We start from the raw sequence: 19289 nt of genomic DNA on the forward strand, positions 1-19289 counted from the left end.
TTAACAAATTTAAGTGGGCCGAGAGAGGCTCCAGGGTTCCTTCAGGGCATCATGCTTCCGGAACTTCATGAATGAGAATTCTTCTGCCTATAATACCATTCTTTTACTAATTCACCTTGCTAGGTCTTTCTTCAAAAGTCAGCTCAATGCCCTCCCCTGAGCAGCCTTCCTGAGTTCTTGCTCTGATTTCATGCTCCCCATTCATGTTCCCACAGGCAATAATGAGACACACACATAAGCTTCCAACAGTGGTTGCTTTATCTACCTCGTCCCCACACAACTAAATTCAAAGCTCCTTAATGTAAGGGACCTAGTCGTTTCATTCATTAGTATCAACCAGAACCTTACACAGACTAGGTGTTTAATAAATGTTATGAAACCAAGAAACATGATCTAAACAGCATTTAAGCTATAGCCACTATCGTAACTAAAAGACTGACTTGGATTTTTTTTTCCTTTCAAGATTTCTCTGGAATCAAGTAGCAGCTGGGTATTTGTGTGAGAATGTAAAAAGAGAATGCTGTATGTGCATGCCTGTGTGTATCAACCCTCCACATGAGTCTACTCCAGCCATAGGAAGAAAGGGGAGGCGCATGCATAAAACCATCTTATTTTTGGCAGTTTACATTAAAAGCAAGGCCTATTAAACCATCCCCTTTCTCACTATCGGGAAATTATACAGAAACATTCTGGATTTCCTTTTACTCCTCAGCTTTCCTTTATCCCTTTTTATTTTCATTTCAAGCTGCCTTTTTTTTTTTCTTTTGCCTTTTTTTTTTTTTAAGTCGGCTCCACGCAGTGTGGAGCCCCACATGGATCTTGAACTCATGACCCTGAGACCAAGCCCTGGGTTGAGATCAAGAGTTAGAAGCTTCATGGACTGAGCCATCCAGATGCCCAACCATTAGCTTTTAATAAAAGCCTTCTAAAAATGGTTTCCCCACCAAAGTTTCTAGCATCTAAATATGCTTCCTCTCTCCCCCGTCATGTCCTCACCTCTCTTAGCACTCCATCTCTTGGCCAGCAGCCTGAGCCGAGCTCCGAGCGCTCTCCCCTTCAATGCTGCCCCACACAACAGAAAACCCCAACTGGCTCTCGCCAGTCAAAGCAATCTCCAAGTCAATGAACCTCCTACTGGACCCCCTCTATCTCATTCCTCAGTCATCCTACAAACAGGCTCCTCTCTTCTTGCTCTCTCCCACATCTTCTCATAATTAGATTCTTCCCTGTGGTTCCTTTCTCAAGCATCAACTTCACTTTTCACGTCTCACACCGCATCAAATATAGATTTCATAATAATAACTACAATTTGTCAAGCACGCCCAAGGCTGCTGTTCATGAAGCCTACCTTACAGAGGAGGGGGCCCCGGCTCAGCGCTGGAGCTGAGCTGCTCCAGGTGAAGCATGAGCCAGCGGCCTGGCCAGTGCTGAGGCCAGATGGGCCTGACCCCAGATAAAGCCAACGGTCTCTCCATGCCAGTACACTTCCTCCACATTTCTCCCCAGTCACTCCAAATCCAGTGTTTTCTAATATTCCAGACTGAAGCAGGAAATCCACAACACTTTTTTTCCCCTCTTAGCTTTTTAAAAAAAATTTAGGGGAATATAATGTCTTATTATCCCATCTGCTTCTTCTAACTTGGTTTAAGTCTGGAGGGATAGGCAAAAAGGGTTTTTTTTGTCTGTTTGCAATCGGCTTCTTCAGCATCTGCCTTAGCCATGGGCTGTTAGGTTTTCATTGAAAACAATAGTCTAACAGCAGTTGCCACTTACTGAGTACTGTGTACCAGACATTATAGTAAAATGCTTTTGCTCATTTACACTTAAAAGAACCTATGAAATAGGTCAATTACACTCGCTTTCCCTAGGAGAAATAGGCTCAAAGAGATTAAGTCATTTGACCTGGCTAATGCGGCAAGTATGGGGTGCAGAAGCTCCCGAGTCCCATGTTCTTAAACCTCTAAGAAGAACCCACTAATTACACAATCACTTCCTCTTATGACTGCCCCACCCTCCACCGGCAGAATTCAAGAAATTCACGTCTGCCAGGCTAATCTGGAAAACAGTCACCAGAGCTGACACAAGAGCCCTTGGAACTTCAGCTGATGGGAAAGTCTCAAGGTCACAGCCCAGAGCAAGGAGTGGGGGAAGGGTCGGAAGACGGCAGAGTGAAACCCTGGGAGCACAGAGCAGAAATTCTCAGGATCTAGAAGAAGCACTTAGGCTGGAGGAAAGAGAACCACAGAGAAAATGGCCAGGGAAGCCCAGAGGAGGGAGGCGGCTGGGGTGGAGCAAGTCCTGAAGGGCTGGGAACCGGCATTCAGGGAACTGAAGTGTGAGGAATGTGGCTCCGAGATCACTCACCACCAATGGAAATTCTACGTATGATAAATATACAGACTGATGCGATGATAGTTGGAGAAAATGAAGTTACTACCTCCCTGCCTCTGATGGGTACTCTGCAGCTGTCATCCTTTCCAACCCACGGGGCATCAAAAGTTGCGAGTAGGATACTCGCTGTTGAGAGGAAAATGGCCCTGGGGGTGACATTTCTTGCTGAAGCTTACACAGCTACAGAGGGCAGAGTGCAAATCTAGGTCCATCTGACTCAACAATAATGTTCTCTGTCCAAAGCTCAGCAGTAGCACTGGAATGGGCACGTCAGAATGTAAGTTCTAGTAAACACTGCACATCAGAAGGGAATCCACAATGTATCCCAGGCTCCCTTAGGGACAGTGGCAATAGCACTCACTCTGAAATTATAGTTAATAAAACCAAAACTTACTGGTGGAGAGGCAAAGCGACAGGATGGAGAGCTGCCACAGGAGCTCCCAGAGACGGAGCCAGCATACACGGGCACTGGAACTGGGCAGGCTGGGGGGAGAAACACAGGTGAAGAGAGATGTGCGCTGCAGAGACTTACACAGCTCGTCTAAGAGACGACATCGCTGTGCTGACCAGATTCATTTACCTACTTATTACAGCTCCTGTGGGTAAAACTAAACCTGCAGCAATTACTACAAATATTTCAACTAGGACTTGGGAAAAAAAAATGACTGGAATTCAATAAATAAAGCTCAATGAAATCTTGAGAAGCACAATCAAAAATTAATTTGTGACACAAAATACTAATTTTTCCTTTAAGTCTGTCTGCCTTCACTCTTCAAGCAAAAATGAAAAAAAAAAAAAGGTACTCACATTTTTTCACTGGAACTTGTTCAAGAAAAGGATGGCTAAAAAATGCTTCTGTAATGAAAAAGGAGAATGCAACCCTTAAGCTCAGGTTGAGTAGCAGACGGGTTAATCTTGTTGATGCATTTAACAGTGTTGAGATCATAAATAATTATTATTAACTTCTTTATGTAGCCTCCATCTCCTTCCACTGTAGAAGCCTATGATTTTTATAAATCATCTATAAAAATTATCAGATTATAAATAAATCTTAATCCACGAAAAATTTAAAATAATAATTGTGAGTTTTGCAAACACGCATTCCCAACGCGGCAGGCTCCACGAAAGCAGGCATGTTCGGGGACCTGCCCTGTCCTCCTGTGGGGGGCAGGGGGCTGTGAGCAGGCCCCCCAAAGTGTATACGGAAGCATGGCTGGGGTTAACTGTCCTAGAGGCAATCCAGGTAGCTGATTTATATAATAAATCCCATCCTTCTATCCCAGAAGAGATATTCCTGCAGCTGGTTTCACATTTTTTTAAAAATCTGTAAGTCTGATTTAATTTCTTTGGCTGTCTACCAAGGATAAAACCTACATAATAGGGAGCCTGGGTGGCTCAGTGGGTTAAAGCCTCTGCCTTCGGCTCAGGTCATGATCTCAGGGTCCTGGGATCGAGCCCCGCATCGGGCTTTCTGCTCATCAGGGAGCCTGCTTCCTCCTCTCTCTCTGCCTGCCTCTCTGCCTACTTGTGATCTCTGTCAAATAAATAAAGTCTTAAAAAAAAAAAAACTACATAATAAGTCTGCTAATTAAAGGTAAATAAGTCAGGAGGACATGGCCATTCATTATTTTACTTTAGCTTCCTGTGTGTTTAAAATATTTCATTAATTCTTTAAAAACCCATAAAGCTAATCTCCTGTCCCAGATCTGTATGCTAGTAAATCTCACAGAGCAGGCAAGGAGGGCAGCGTGACACCAGCATGGGATTTAAATGAGGAGGTACAAGATCAGGAAAAGCTTACTTAACTCAGGGTCAGGCTAGCGTATCTTCCACTCTGAAGGGCCCTGGGGGTCTTACTGAAATAAATCACCAAAAGCCACTCAGTGTAAATATCAGTTGCAAGACTTGCTAAGGAATAGAAATGTGGAGGGTTTTGAAAAAAAATATATTTTCTACCAGAGATAATTTTTGGAACAAAAATTACTATACATATACATAAATTCTGGTTTGACATATAAGATTTTTAATGCTAATTTTTACAATGAACATCATAGGGATGAAACAGAAAAGAACTAAATGTAAATGCTCTGAAACCACATCCCAAATCCATTGCTATGGCAGGGAAAATATACAAATACTTAATATATAATCTAGTATTTTAAAACTATTATTGATGAGTATATTGTTTCAGTATTGACCCCTATTTCTCATGGTTACAGAGCAACTCTCAATTTAATTTCTCCCCCTAAAAGATAAAAATATTTACCAAGTCCATTTGCTGAAATTTAGTTCCAACTTTACAAAACTTTAAGAAAATACATGTTCAGACTATTTCACCTTGTCCCCTATATGGAAACTTCCAGAGTTATTGTCTACTGATGACATTTGCTAGGACAACAAACTGAGTGCTTCACATACCAGTTTATTTAATCCTCACAAACTTAACACACAGGATTATCTTCCTTTTACAGACAAGGATAAAGTGCATAAAGGCCATGTATCTTCTCCAACGTCAAAGCTAGCAAGCTGAGGGATGAGAATTCAAACCCTGGTCTTATCCAGGAACCTATATGGACTTCCATAACACACATGAAGAGACCAAAACTCTGGACTAAGGTTTTGCAAATCTCTATTAATATTACAACTAATTACTACAGGAAAAATCAAACACTTTTTTATTTCTTTCTAAAAATGTCAAGACCAAGGTTAATTTAAAAAGCATTTTCACTGAACATGTCTTATGGCTTTTCTGGTCTGACATTTAAGTCATGCTGTTTTTACATATGACTGCTAAGAGTAAGATCCAAAAGAACAATCTTTTACATGAGATTGATAAAAACAAGTTTAAAAACTGCCCCCAAAGAGGAGCTAAGACCCAGATAATTTCAGGGGAAAATGTTCTTTCAAAGCCTTCCAAGACTGGACAATCCCTATAGTATTAAGCATTCCTAGACCGTGTAAAGTTAAAATACTTAGAAATTTTTAGCTTTAGGGGCGCCTCGGTGGCTCAGTGGATTAAAGCCTCTGCCTTTGTCTCAGGTCATGATCCCAGGGTCCTGGGATGGAGCCCCACATCGGGCTCTCTACTCAGTGGGGAGCCTGCTTCCCCCTCTCTCTGTCTGCCTCTCTGCCTACTTGTGATCTCTGTCAAATAAATAAATAAAATCTTTAAAAAAAAAAAAAAAAAGAAATGTTGGGGCGCCTGGGTGGCTCAGTGGGTTAAGCCGGTGCCTTCGGCTCAGGTCATGATCTCAGAGTCCTGGGATCGAGTCCCACATCGGGCTCTCTGCTGAGAGCCTGCTTCCCTCTCTCTCTCTCTCTGCCTGCCTCTCCATCTACTTGTGATTTCTCTCTGTCAAATAAATAAATAAAATCTTAAAAAAAAAAAAAAAAAGAAATGTTTAGCTTTAAATGATTATATTATAAAAAGAAGAAAGGCTCAATATCAGTGATACAGCTTTCGCCTTCAGAATGTAAAAATCTGAACTCAGGCCTTGCGGAGCACCCAGAGCCCATTCTCCCATAGCCCTCACACTGCCGTGAAAACCAAACTGCCACAGAGCGGCCCCTGCCTGTCTCCTGAAACCCCATCTTCGAGGCCAGGGACTTTCCACCAGGATTCTGGAGTGTTTCTCCTCCTTTGCCTCCTCCCAGATCTCCGAAATACATCCCCAGCCTAGACCTCTCCTCTGGACTCCAAATGCCCTTTGGGCATCTGCATCCCTCCGTTTAATGTGTGTCTTCAGTTTAACAGATCCAAGCTGAACCCCTGATTTGCCCCAGAGCCTACTCTGGCCACAGAGCCTCAAGCATGTCTGTAACAAACAACTCCATTCCTTCAGGCACCCAGGCCAGACACCCTGGAGGCATCTTTGAGTCTTTTCTCTCTCACACCCCACATCCAATTCATCTGTAAATACTATGGTCTCTACCTCCAAAAACATGCAGAATTCAAGGGACCCCTGACCACTTCCATGGCTGTCATTCCAGCCTGAGTCCCTTCATCTCTCACTGGGGTAACTGCTGTAGTCCCCAGATTGGTCCCCGGGCTCCTGTCCTCACCACCCCGCTCCACAGTCTGTTGGCAACAAGCAACCAGAATGATCCTTTCTAAAACTTGGGTCAGATCCTATTACTCCTGAGCTCACACTCTCCCCAACACATTTTGAGCAAAAGCCCACGTCTTTAACTGGTCTTCTAACTGTTCCTCCAGCTGACACGGCACTCCCAGCCCTGGGCATTTGTACTGGCTGTTCATTCCACCTGGCAAGCTCTTCCCACAGACAAGCACACCGTCCACTGTCTCACTATCCCACTGTCCATCAATCAAAGGCCACTTCCTCAGAAGGGGCTTCATGGAATTTAAACTTTCAATCCCTCCCCCATGGGCATTTCCCTTCCCTCGTCTTTCCCAGAGCACTTATCACCTTCTTTATGGTGCGTTGATTAAACTTTACCCTTTGTTTGCCTCTCTTGCACGAGAATATGTGCTATGTGATGACAGGGATTTTCTTTATTAACTCTACCCCCTGTATCTAGAACATAGCGAGCACTCAATAAATATTTACAAAATAAGGGAAGAAAAAAGATGAAGAGAAAGAAAGAAACTGACTTGAATTTTCTCCTGAAAACTCTATAGTATCTTTTTAAAAATAACTTTTTGGGGGATACACAAAAATCAAATTAGAACGCACACAGAATTTGAAAAGATTACTTACCAAAGTCCATTCTATCTTTCTGGTTTCTCTGAAGCAAACCCAAGAGGAGATTAGCCAAGTAAGGTGATGTTTCTCTGGGAATACTGGGAGAAGGGAAGAAAAAGACTCTTAAGTGGTGAGTCTATACAGGTTAAACACACGACTTTCGCCTTCACGATGGTAAGTGAAAATGTATATATAGATTCACAAACACACCTTAAACCAAGAAGATCATGGTAAAGCCTCATTCCTTCCAGAAGAAAAAGAAAACAAAACACTAAGCAACTGCCTTTGAGAAAGGGCATCAATTCGGGAGGTTCCTGCATTGTGTTTATTGATATTATCTGAGTATGTGCAGGCATAAAGCACTTCAGAAGCACAATCAGCCTGGCACTCATATTTGCCAGAACTCTCTATTAGAAGAAGAGCCACCTCCCATTGTCTGGAAAAAGGCACAGCTCCAATTCGAGTGAGAAATAATACAGCTTCCTAAAATCCACTAAGAAAAAGACAAACCAATAGAAAAATGAGTAATAGGACCACGCAATTCACAGAATAAAAACTACAAAATTACATGAGACAAATGAAAAAGCACCAACTTTACTAGTAAAGAGAACAATGCAAATTAAAGAGCCAATTGGTCCCCTTCTGTTTGTGAGGCACCTGCTGTGATAACATCCCGTGTTGGTGAAACCGTGGGGAAACAAGCACTCTGTGGTGGTGCTGCATTAGCTAATTGGGAGAACATCCCTTGTGGTCTCCTAATTCCATGTCCAGGAGTCTATCCTAAAGAAATACACAGGACTGTACACCAACACACACACACACACACACACACACACACACACTTCACTCAACACTGTTTGGAGTAACCAAAAAATGAAAACAAGGATCTGATTAAACAAAATATGAAACATTTAGCCATGAAACTCTATGAACCATTTAAAAGAATGAAGTAGTTCTCTATATCCTGACGCTAACTGGTGTCTATGATACACTGTACAGTAAAAAAAAGTTGCAGAACAATTTGCCAAGTATGATGTAATTTGTACAAAACATGTACGTGTACATATCTACAGGAGGTACAGAGCCAGCCCATGTCATCCTGGAGAGCAGGGAAGACTGAGGGAGGGACTGACTGCCTAGTTCACACACATCTGTTCTGTTTGTGTCTCCCTTCCCCCCAAGAACATGTAAAACTTCTGTGTGTGTTTTTTTTTCCTTTTAAATATACTTTACATTTTAAAAAAGAAAAAAAAAATGGCACAGCACTATCCAAGCACCTGTGATGCACCAGTAATTTTCAGATTTCTGGTTAAAATGAATGTTCTCCCATTACTGTCAACTGAAGAAAGATTCAAGACTGGAAACCGGTAACACGAGTTCAAATAATGCTGCATTCACAGACACTAAAACCCAGCGTAACCAAACACGTACCTAGGCATTAAGCTCCTGTTTTTTTCATAAAACATCCTGAGGTCTTGAGGACTATTGGCCTGTTTAAAAACAAACAAAAACAACAAGGTTTTATTCCCTAGACAATGGGGGCAGAAAGTTCAAATCATGAGATCCATGCTCAAATGCTGGCTATAAAGCACATATTCTGAACCTGAAAGTCCTGGGTTGCAGAAGGGGCCACAGATGGGCACCAGGAACTTAAAAACCTGTGGAACTTTGTGCGAATTCTGCCTATCTGGACTTAGGGTATCTTTGCCCAGGTCTGTCTCCCAGAGGAGCCCAAAACTTAGGAAGAGTTCAGAACCACTACTCTGGAGGTCACCCTGCCAGCCCAACACCTACATTTTTATTGTGTACAATCAGGGTATATTTTCTCGTAGGACTGCCAAGGGCATAAGGAAGGGAAAGAAACAAACAGCTGCCTCTCAGTCCCTCCTCGACAGCAGATGCTGCCCTCCCACACAGTAAGAGCTGCAGGATTAGTGCCCCCCACACACACCTGCCCCTCCTGCTGCCCCTCTGTACCCAACGGGGCTGAGAGGGTAAGTGTCTAAACCAGGCGGGGCACTGATTTCACATCCGTTTTTACTCTGTTTACTCTGTTCCAGTTTTCAGGTTCAGAAAAACCTCTCTGTAACTGGGCAGTATGAACTCATCACGATCAGTTCTGGAGGGCCTCTTTCTGACAGGATGTGAGGGGAGTGGAGAAGAGGGAAGAATAACCCCAAATAATGTCCACCAAAACTAGACCATCAGTCTTCTCTCACCCAGCAGCGCCAGGACCAGGAAGCTGGAGGCGGTTTCCGCTCATCTTCCGAGACCAGGCCTTGCCCTCATGTGGAGTGCAGGGCCTCCCACACCCAGGTAAGCAGGAAGCATGGAACATCACTGTTCACATCACTTCCCACCAGGGTGTCAGTCCTGTCCCTGGCTAGTTGTCACCAGCCTGGGAAACATAAAGCAAGCTTTATGCCCAGGCCAACGACAAAGGGAGGGCAGATAAAAAAAGGAAAAGCAAAAGATGTTCTGGCTCACTATAGCAGTTTCTGCCTGTAACAAAATCAAAACAAGTCACAAGGGAACCAAAAGCACCGTTTTCAAAGTATTCCCTGTTTTCTAAGTCATAGGCAACTGCAAAATGAGAAGAGCCCAAAACTGAGCACAGATAGAAAGTCAGGCTACCTGAAAAGGTGGTTTTCCAACTAGGCATTGATATATCACTGTTCCTATGCTCCACAGGTCTGCCTTAGCATCATAATGTTGAGACATAATAACTTCAGGAGCCTGGGGATAAAAACATAACAGACACATGCATGATGTTATTTATCTTACTAATATTGATAAATTAACTGGTAAAGTTCACGCTCCTAACAAATGCTAAAATGAGATCGCACTACGACACTTCCCTAATCAGGTGATCCTGCTGTGAGCTTAAACCACATTTGTACACTGGGATTTACTGGTAAATCTCAAAAACAACACTGCATGAAAAGAAGCAATGTATAGAAACAAACATTTCTATGTATTACTATGGGACAGCAATGCAGTAAGAGTATTAAGGTTATAATAAAAATACACACCAGCTACAACACAGAGGTGACTTCTGGGGTAGAAGAGTGGGATATGGGAAGAGGGAAAGATTTAAAGACTTGGGCTGTTGCTGAAATATTTTACTTCTTTCTTGGGGGAAAAAAAAAAGATCAAGGCACATAAAGCAAAATGTTACCTTTGTTAAAAATGGACAACAAGTACACAAGTGTTTGCTGTATTACTCCCTGTTTTTCCACTCATTTGAAAGCTTTTAAAATACACAAACTATGAGGAAAATACAGTAAGGACTGTCTTAAAAGCAAAGGCATTTGTCTTCTCTGCTGCTTTGTTACAGCTCTCTTCCCACCTCTTACTGGATGCTGCTTCTTAAAAATGCCAGTAATCTGGACAAACATTAAACAGAAATGTCAAACACACTCAAAACCAGGGAAACTTTATTTTCCATTTGTACCATTTTTAGCTGTCATCCCTCGTAAGCTTCTCACTGACTTAGATCAGAGGAAATCCTTACTGAACATAAGCCCATTTTACATTTAGAACTGAGACAGGTACATGCATTTACTTGGCAGAATTCTGAAGCTCCAGAATTAAGCTACTTCCAGGCCTGATGCTTCCCACTGGTCCAGAATTTTCATAGCCTTTCCTTTTCAGACATGACAACATCCGTACGGAAGGATGAAGACGGAACTACAATTTTTCAGCTTTACCTCTAACACTAACTGAAAAATCTTCTATGACCCAGAGATCTTGTCAAGAGAAACAACATGAAAAGATGAGCATGTTCACCCTGAAGATGAGGAAATGCCCAAGAGGGGTTTTTTTGTTGTTGTTGTTTTCTCTAATATCATACACCAAGTACAGCATGACCACACTTCGTCAATCTGTATTTTCAATTTACTCTAACAAGGAATTTTTTACCACTAATAATTAGTTTTTTAAAAAACTTAAGCTAAAAGAACTCCATGCTTTAAGTGGAGCCTACTTAAAAAAAAAAAAATCAGCTAATGGGTAAAAATGACCTTTATAGTCCACTATTTTAAAGCAAAAGATGACTTAAAGCATTATCAGTAATACAATCTCTGTTAGTAATGCAACAGTTTAGGCTACACATAAAATCACACCTGAACTAGAAACCAGCATCATACTTAAAATCCCAGTGCTAATGGCACCATACACAGGCAAGGACAAAAAAAACTCACTCACATTCACAGACCTGTACCCCTGGGGATAAAAATACATTATATGTTTATAAAAAATTTAAAAATTAAACTAAATTTAAATAAATTAAAAAGAAAAAAACCTCACTCACCATGTACATTGGGGACCCACACAGTGTTGCAGCCATCATGTTACTCTGCAGGTAACGGGCAAACCCAAAATCCGCTAGTCCACAAAATAAAAGGGAGAAAAACAAAACATACCTTTACTCACACTCACATAGATCATACCTTCAAGACACAAGAGGGCACAAAGGAACTGTGAGAAATTTGTAGCTTATTGGGTAAGCCTGCCTGCCAAGGAAGAAAATTTCTACCTCAGTTTCAACAAGTAAGAACGGGAAGTGATCACCAACTGTACAAGTCCCTGCTCTGCCGGTTTCGTACTCAGAGAGAGAGCACCAAGCTTTGTAAGAGAAAACGCTAATTGTAATAAACAATTCATTAATATTGCTCTAAGTATCAGTGCCAGGTGGAGAATTAGAACTTCTTTTTTTCCCTTCTCCAGATCCAGATGTAAAATACATAAAATCAGAAACTTCCTTATTTTTTTAAAGATTTTATTTGAGAGAGAGAGAGAAAGAAAGAGAGAGAGAGAGAGAATGAGCTGGGAGAGGGGCAAAGGGAGAGGGAGAATTAGACTCCCGGCTGAGCCAGAAGCCCAGCGCAGGGCTCCATCTTGGACCCCAGGATCATGACCGGAGCCAAAGGCAGACACCCAACCAACTGAGCCACCCAAGTACCTCCAGAAATTTCTTTCCATACTGGTTAAAAAAAAAAATTCTAAGCACACAAAGAAAAGCTTAAAAAAATACCTAGGATTACAAATTGCTTCAAATAATTGTAAGAAAGAAAGAAAGAAAGACAGACAGACAGACAGACAGGTTGGTTGATCTAAATGGTCTCTTAGATCCCTTGTGTTACAATTCCATGAGCTGTGAAGAGCCCGGTTTCTTCAACTGCATCTACGACAACCATACATCAGCTTCCCTCTGATGAGAAGCAGAACAGCGTTTGGTGCTGGGAGGTGCTTGGAGTTCCTAACATGGGCCCCTCAATTCTGAGACTAAGGGTAGGCTGCCAGTAATGTACAGGGTTCCCATATCCAAATGCACCTTGCTGAACTCAATTAAAATTTCAAATCTGCATTAACAAAACCCATCATTCCAACAAAGTTGAGCTAAAATTTTCTAAAACTACAGTCTCAAGGCTGTCCTTTGCATCAAACACTACATGGCCGTTTACCTATTTTGATGCGAATACCACTGACGGTGGATTTTCTGCGATTCGCATATGACAGCAAGATGTTCTGGGGTTTGAGATCCCTGTGGATTATTCCTTTGCTGTGCAGAATCCGCATGGCAGCTGCGATCTGATGCAGAAACACCCTAATAGTATCTTCACTGAGAGTTCCTTTAGCTGGTAGAAAAAGAATCGCATAAATATTTAAGCACACAAAATCAAATACCATCTGCATCTCCCATCAACAGAATCAAGTTAAGAACAGAGAGGGAATGAGGAACCGGGAGTCACATTTTTTTTTTCCGTTTTACTCTAATAATTTAAGTCTATGAAAAGAGAGCAGACACCTCAAACGTTTCACTTGATCTGCTGTAAAGGGAACTGCTATAATTTGCATCTCTTGTTTTCGCTGGTGTTTTTCTTTCCCCTGTTTTTTACCAGTGAAGGTGCCCACGTGACTCTAAGCACAACAGGTACCCTGCAAACGGGAGGCACCCCGGCAAACTAATAGAAGTGCCCCCTTGTTATCAGCCAACAGTCTGGGATAAACGTCCAGATTTCATTCCGGGCATTATGTGAGCACAAATTAAATGCAGGTGGGGTCAATGAATGGAAACTGGGACCTTTTTCCACCACTTGTAGCTGTGAGGGGTCTGCGCTCCCACAGGGCTCTCCCTCGTCTTTCCTGCTGCAACACTCCTGTCCCACCACAGTATCTCTCATCACTAGGCACTTTTAAGAAGGAGCACTTCTACTTGTTTTCAGTACCTTAGAGAGACAGTATGGATGTTACTGGAGGGTAGCCATAAGACAGTGGCCACTCCAGTGTGTCTGTGTGTATGCTGGGGCATACGTAATGTTAACAGCTTGATCAGGAGTCAGGCTGCCTCTCTCCAAATCCCAGCTCCTCCACCTCCTCACTGCATGACCCCGGATGATGAACCCTCCGGGGCCTACTTCCTCATCAAGAAAAGCTGGAAACAGACTAACCCATGGTGGTGTTGTAAAAGTCAAACAACATAGCACCTTTAGTAATGAAGATTTTAGAAAAAGCCTGGCACAGAGTAACTATTCAAATATAGTCAGTACACAAAGATAAACTTTTTATTACAATGAATCTAAAAGTCACAAGTGTGATTCCTTGAATCTACATTAGGGATTTAATATCCATGACCCTCCCTACTAAATCATTTGTGAACATACTTCTGTATGTGAACATACAACTCTAGAATATGATCTACATAAACTTTCCATATGCAATTAAGAAGATAAAAATACTGTTATTCTTGGAACAAGTGAAATATTAGTTTTAAGATCATTTTAGATATAATATAATGACATTTTATGTCCTTAACATCTTCAAATAAGGTAAGTCCCCATGGTTTATAAATAGTTTTTTCTGTTTAACTTTTTTTTTTTTTTTTAATCCTTTGGGGCTCTTTTCTGGATGTTCACTGAAAACAAAAAGAAATATAAATACACTAAAACATATAAAAAGTGGTATCTTCCATATGCCATCCCTTGGAAATAAGCACTGCTAAAAGTATGGAGCATATTCTTCCAGATCTTAGTGGTTGGGTCAAACCAATGATTAGATCTTTATTTTTGTAATGTTTTACTTGTTACTTTGCAAAAATTAGAATGAACAATTTTACATTTCTTTCATTTACATTTTCATTCTAGGGCTACTTTAAATGACTGCAGCTGCTCGAACTTGAATTTTTGCCTCATTACATACAATTGAGTATACTTAAAATTTATTTGCTTCAGAGTCCAAATTCTAGCACTGTTCTTGGGGGGGGGGGGTGATGAGTGATCCAGTCTAAGCTGTTTTTGTACACAAACTATAGTAAACATTCACATAGTTCTATGAACATGGAATGCATACTTCTCAACACAACCCTATAAACTGAATTTCCCATAAAAACTAAGTATTTCAAAGGCACGGCCAACATCAAAACTGTTCCAAATAAATAAATTCTTGAGCAAGTTAGCCCAGAGGGAGGAGACTCAGCACAGCTGCCACACTCAATGAATCCTGCCAGAATGCATGTTAAAGTACGACTTGTTAATTTAAAATGTTTTTAACTTACAATCCATAGAATCTGCTTTCTGTCTTTTGAAAATGTGAATGGCATTTTACTTATCAAAGCAAATTTTCTAGTAGCCACTTTTTTTTTTTTAAGATTTTATTTATTTATTTGACAGAGAGAAATTACAAGTACACTGAGAGGCAGGCAGAGAGAGAGAGGAGGAAGCAGGCTCCCTGCTGAGCAGAGACTCAATCCCAGGACCCTGAGATCATGACCTGAGCCGAAGGCAGCGGCTTAACCCACTGAGCCACCCAGGCGCCCATAGTAGCCACATTTTAAAAACTAAAAAGAAACGGCTTTACATAACATATATTTAATCTAATACACCCAAAACAATTTTACTTGTAATCAACATAAAATCCTCAGAAAGATATCATTGCTTTCTTCCTTGAAATGTTCAAAATCAAATACATTCACATTTGCATGTTGTCTTCGGACTAGCCCACACTTTAGAAGCTCCGTAGCCCTATGACATTGGTAGCTATCTTACTGGGTGTTTTAACTCTGGAAAATTCCTTGAGGTATGGATTTCTTTTCTATGTATTTACAAGTGTTTTCAAACAATAAGGGATTCCTTTAAGGACTGTGGCAGAGAGGGACCAGGGAGCGGTTCAAGGACTTGAGCAAAACCACAGCAGTCAAGTGCTGTGAAGGGGGCCCTGCTGTAAACCAGCTTGTCTGACTCCAGTCCTCAAGCTCGTGAAGGCCTCACTCACGGGTCTCCTGTTCTAACACTCCTGCTCTGTAATATCAAATAGGAGCTCAACATAACGCTGGAAACTGCTGCGGAAGCTAACTTAAGCGACACCATTAGCAGCGCCTGCAACAGCCAGGAGGACTTCTGTTACTGAGGGAAACTGATACTCTAATGAGGGCAGCGAACTGATATGGAGCCACTCAATCTGACCCCGGTGGAAGGTGCTTTTACCTGGGAACTCAAGATTCTCTGACTGGGCAGGCAGAAGCAGGGTGTTTTCTAGCTTGAACTTCTTTCCGCCAGTGGTCAATGAAAGTGCCTGTCTCACCGCATTCTATCTACTAGCAACTGACATTGGCGGGGGGGAGATATATATATATAAAATAAGGATTAAAAAAAAGAATCTTGGTTGGAAAAAATACAAAACTACACATGCAATAAACTCCCAAATTCAAGGTAAGGGGGTAAGCACGGGAGTGGGACTAGGGAAGGACTCAGGCAGGGCTTCCACTATTTATAAGTTTTTTTTAAATAGGGGAGGGACACCAATTTCCTTCCTTCATTCCTTTCCTTCTTCTTCCTTTCTTTCCTTCCTTCAGTCACTCACTTCCTCCTCTCCTTCTGCAACAATCAACCAAAAACCAAGCTTCCAAACACTGTCTCTGTCCCCAGTGCCTCCCCAAGGCGTGCTGGCTCCAGAGGGGTCCTGCCGCTCTTGCTCGGCTACTGTGGAGGGCCCATAGCAGGCAGGGCAGGCAGGACTGGCCCAGGTAAGCAGGAGCCACTGAGCATCGGTCCCCTCAGGGCAGGAGCACGCGGGACCAGGTGGGGTCTCAGCTCCCCTGGGGCCTGCCTCTCACCCATCAGGATGAACAGGACGCCCGCTCTCTCCTTCTCCGAGGTGGCAGTTGCAGTGCCCAGCCGGCCAGCTGATGTATGTGGACCGCTGGAGCTCTGCTGGCGGTGGACCATGTGGCATCCATGGTCGTCGGCATCCTAGGCCCGCCGCCACCATGGGCAGCAAGGAGCTTGGTGCCCAGGGGCCACCTCACCCACCGCCACATCAAGCAGGCATGGGGGCAACACTCCCAGGGCTCTTCCTATTAATCTCGGTGCAGCTTTTGAAAGTCGGCGATGTTTCATATTTCAAAGATTTTTCAAAGCTCACTTTCAGTTGCACTCCCTAATTACTAGGTGAAACTGAACATTTTAATTATGTTCTCGTAAACTGTCCACACCCTTTTTTAAGTCTTAGGGTCACCACCAACCGCCATGATTGGTTTAGAGGTTGAGATTTTTTTGCATATTTCCCTTGCATTTTAAGGGATCAACAGCTGGCCTCACCTAACACAATTTTAAACCATACTTGTGGGAGACAGACACATTTTGATCTGAATGCCTTATATCCATCCTGCCCATACACATTCTGGATACAGAATTTCAAGCACCATCTAGTACTAAAATCTTAGCTCTGCCACGAAAAATTTCAATGTTACTTTTAATTAATCCTTTGTAACTTTTTAATTTACAAGAAAGATTCACATTGATAAACACATTCTTAGGTATATTTTTTGCATTGTGATTTTTTTTTTTTTAATTTTGAAAGAAATGAAAGGGACTAAAGGTTCACTGCTGGCAACCCAGGAGAGTCTTTTGAAGATGAAAACCATCTGGTCTTTTTCTCTCTTGGGGAGAGGACCCATCTCTCTAACAGTACCAAAGAGAAGGAACATTTATCCACAAGTTCAGGAATAAAACCACAAATAACAACAGTTGGTCAGCAAAGCAATCACACTTAAACAGATACACAAATATTTATTGAACATTTCTGTACAAGTGCAGAAAACAGGGTCAGCATTATTTTGGAAGAAACTCTGAGGATTCAACAGACCACAGCACTACCTTTATTGAACACTGACAGACAAAAATTACCTTGCAAATAATCTGCCAGGTCTCCACCATTGCAGTACTGATACATAAAAGAAAAGATAATTACAATAAGGAAACCAATTCAAGATTAATTCAATACATGATCAGCTAATTTTAATTAAAAGTAGTTTCTATATAATGTAAATCTAGCCTGAAAAATGAAGAATTATGGTATAGATTTTAAATTATATATTCCTTATAAAGTAGAATCTAAGTCACTAAATGGACTTTATTAATTCAAAATTTCAAATAACAATCTACTGTCCACTTTTTTTTTTAATATTTTATTTATTTATTTGACAGACAGAGATCACAAGTAGGCAGAGGTAGGCACAGAGAGAGAGGAGAAGGAAACAGGCTCCCTACCGAGCAGAGAGCCCAATGTGGAGCTTGATCCCAGGACTCTGGGATCATGACCTGAGCTTAAGGCAGAGGCTTTAACCCACTGAGCCACCCAGGCACCCCTCTACTGTCCACTTTAAAGTACATATTAACCAGAAGGAATGTGAAGTAAATTAAACAGCACATATACTACCTACCTCCATCACCAGAAAGACAGAGTTGGGTAATTCCTAAAAAGTAAACATTAAATAGAATTTAGAGAAAGAATGAAGCACAAATTTAAAAAAAAAATAATGGCAGTTAATAAAAATACTATACTTATTATTAAACAAGTAAAATAAAATCACAAAATCTATTAGTAAGTGAAATTTAAAACCAACACAATAATTTAAGCATCCCAACTTCAAAGCCAAGCCAAGTTTTGATGACACTAATATAGTCATTTGTTCAATTCTGTTTATGGAAAGAACTAAAAAACAAATTCATTGTTCGGTCATAGCTATGGTAAATTTGTGGGGGGCAGGAAGAAGTCGCTGCTCCTCAGAAAAGCACTTCCATTTTGGAAAGTTTACGATTTGAGCAATGACTGCATAATCCTATCTAGCAATGCTAAATGCGCAATCTGATTTCTGGAATACATGACCCAGGATGATTAGGTTTTTGTTTTTCCGATTCTTATGTTTATTTGGAAGCAATCACATTATCTGGGAATTGTTGGCAAAGGAAAGACATTTATTTCCTCATATGTCTTGGTAACAGACTGATTTTTAAGGAACTGATTTCAGAAATTTTACTACATCTCTCAAAGTCATATACTATATTATATCCAGATCTGTTGCCTGGGTAATTCAAAAACTGGCTTCTTGATTGTTCAATAATAATTTTTACAGTGTTAATTAAATTTTAAATTGTGCTTCCTATAGCCTAACTGGAGACAGTGTTCAAATGTGATTCAAGATATAGCCCTTCCCAAAAGCACTTGGCTTCACTTATATCCTAAATGTAAGAATAGGGAGTTCTGGCAGAGGGTAAGAGGAGAGGTAAGGCAGTATCTCTCAGAGTGTAGTTCAAGAACCAGCGCCAATCAGGGAATTATTTGGTACTAGCCCACATAAGATAATTATAGAAACTAAACATAAAAAATTTTAAAAGGCTTAAAGCAATTTAACAAAATAATTTAATGTCTGCTAAACCTAATAATAAAAACTGGACATCCGTTTGTAGGTCATTCTTAACTTCATTTTTACAACTATTTGTTTTTATTGGATTTTATCAATAAAGTTATCAGGTCACACTAACTGGAAATAAAAACTGGCATCTCAGTGCTTCTAGTCTAGATCTCTTCCGTGCAACTAGAAGCCATACAGGGACAGCCACAGAGTGGTTTCATGGAGTTCACCAAGGGTTTGGATGCCACAAGCCAAGAGCTAAATAACGTTCTGCAAGAAACTCCGTGACCTGGGATGACTTACTTCACTTAATTCTCCAAAGGACTAGACAAAAAATTCAAACACACTGTACCCAATTCTTTGAGCCCCAGCCCCCGCCGCCCTCACACGGAGGCATTTGGAAGTTCAGAAGAATGGCAGCGCCTTCTGCTCTGTGCTGGGGAACCAGGAACCACAGTCCTGCCCAAGCAGGATCACACCCAGCATGGAGAGCCAAGCCGAAA

General features: G+C 41.4%; 1 protein-coding gene across 2 annotated transcripts in view; it reads right to left on the bottom strand.

Moving 5' to 3' along the window:
* LOC131817041 (serine/threonine-protein kinase ULK2) overlaps positions 1-19289 on the bottom strand; it is an 84018-nt gene that overhangs the window by 51877 nt on the left and 12852 nt on the right. For both annotated transcript variants that reach the window (XM_059150395.1, XM_059150394.1), the window contains exons 4-12: positions 17815-17847; positions 17279-17315; positions 12560-12733; positions 11407-11480; positions 9729-9830; positions 8526-8584; positions 7110-7192; positions 3199-3246; positions 2786-2874 (exon numbers count right to left, since the gene is read on the bottom strand). In XM_059150395.1, the coding sequence (XP_059006378.1) occupies positions 2786-2874; positions 3199-3246; positions 7110-7192; positions 8526-8584; positions 9729-9830; positions 11407-11480; positions 12560-12733; positions 17279-17315; positions 17815-17847 (699 nt within the window). The remainder of the gene's footprint in view (positions 1-2785; positions 2875-3198; positions 3247-7109; positions 7193-8525; positions 8585-9728; positions 9831-11406; positions 11481-12559; positions 12734-17278; positions 17316-17814; positions 17848-19289) is intronic.

This window comes from Mustela lutreola, chromosome 15 (genome assembly GCF_030435805.1).
Source record: "Mustela lutreola isolate mMusLut2 chromosome 15, mMusLut2.pri, whole genome shotgun sequence".
In the NCBI taxonomy this organism is placed as follows: Eukaryota; Metazoa; Chordata; class Mammalia; order Carnivora; family Mustelidae; genus Mustela; species Mustela lutreola.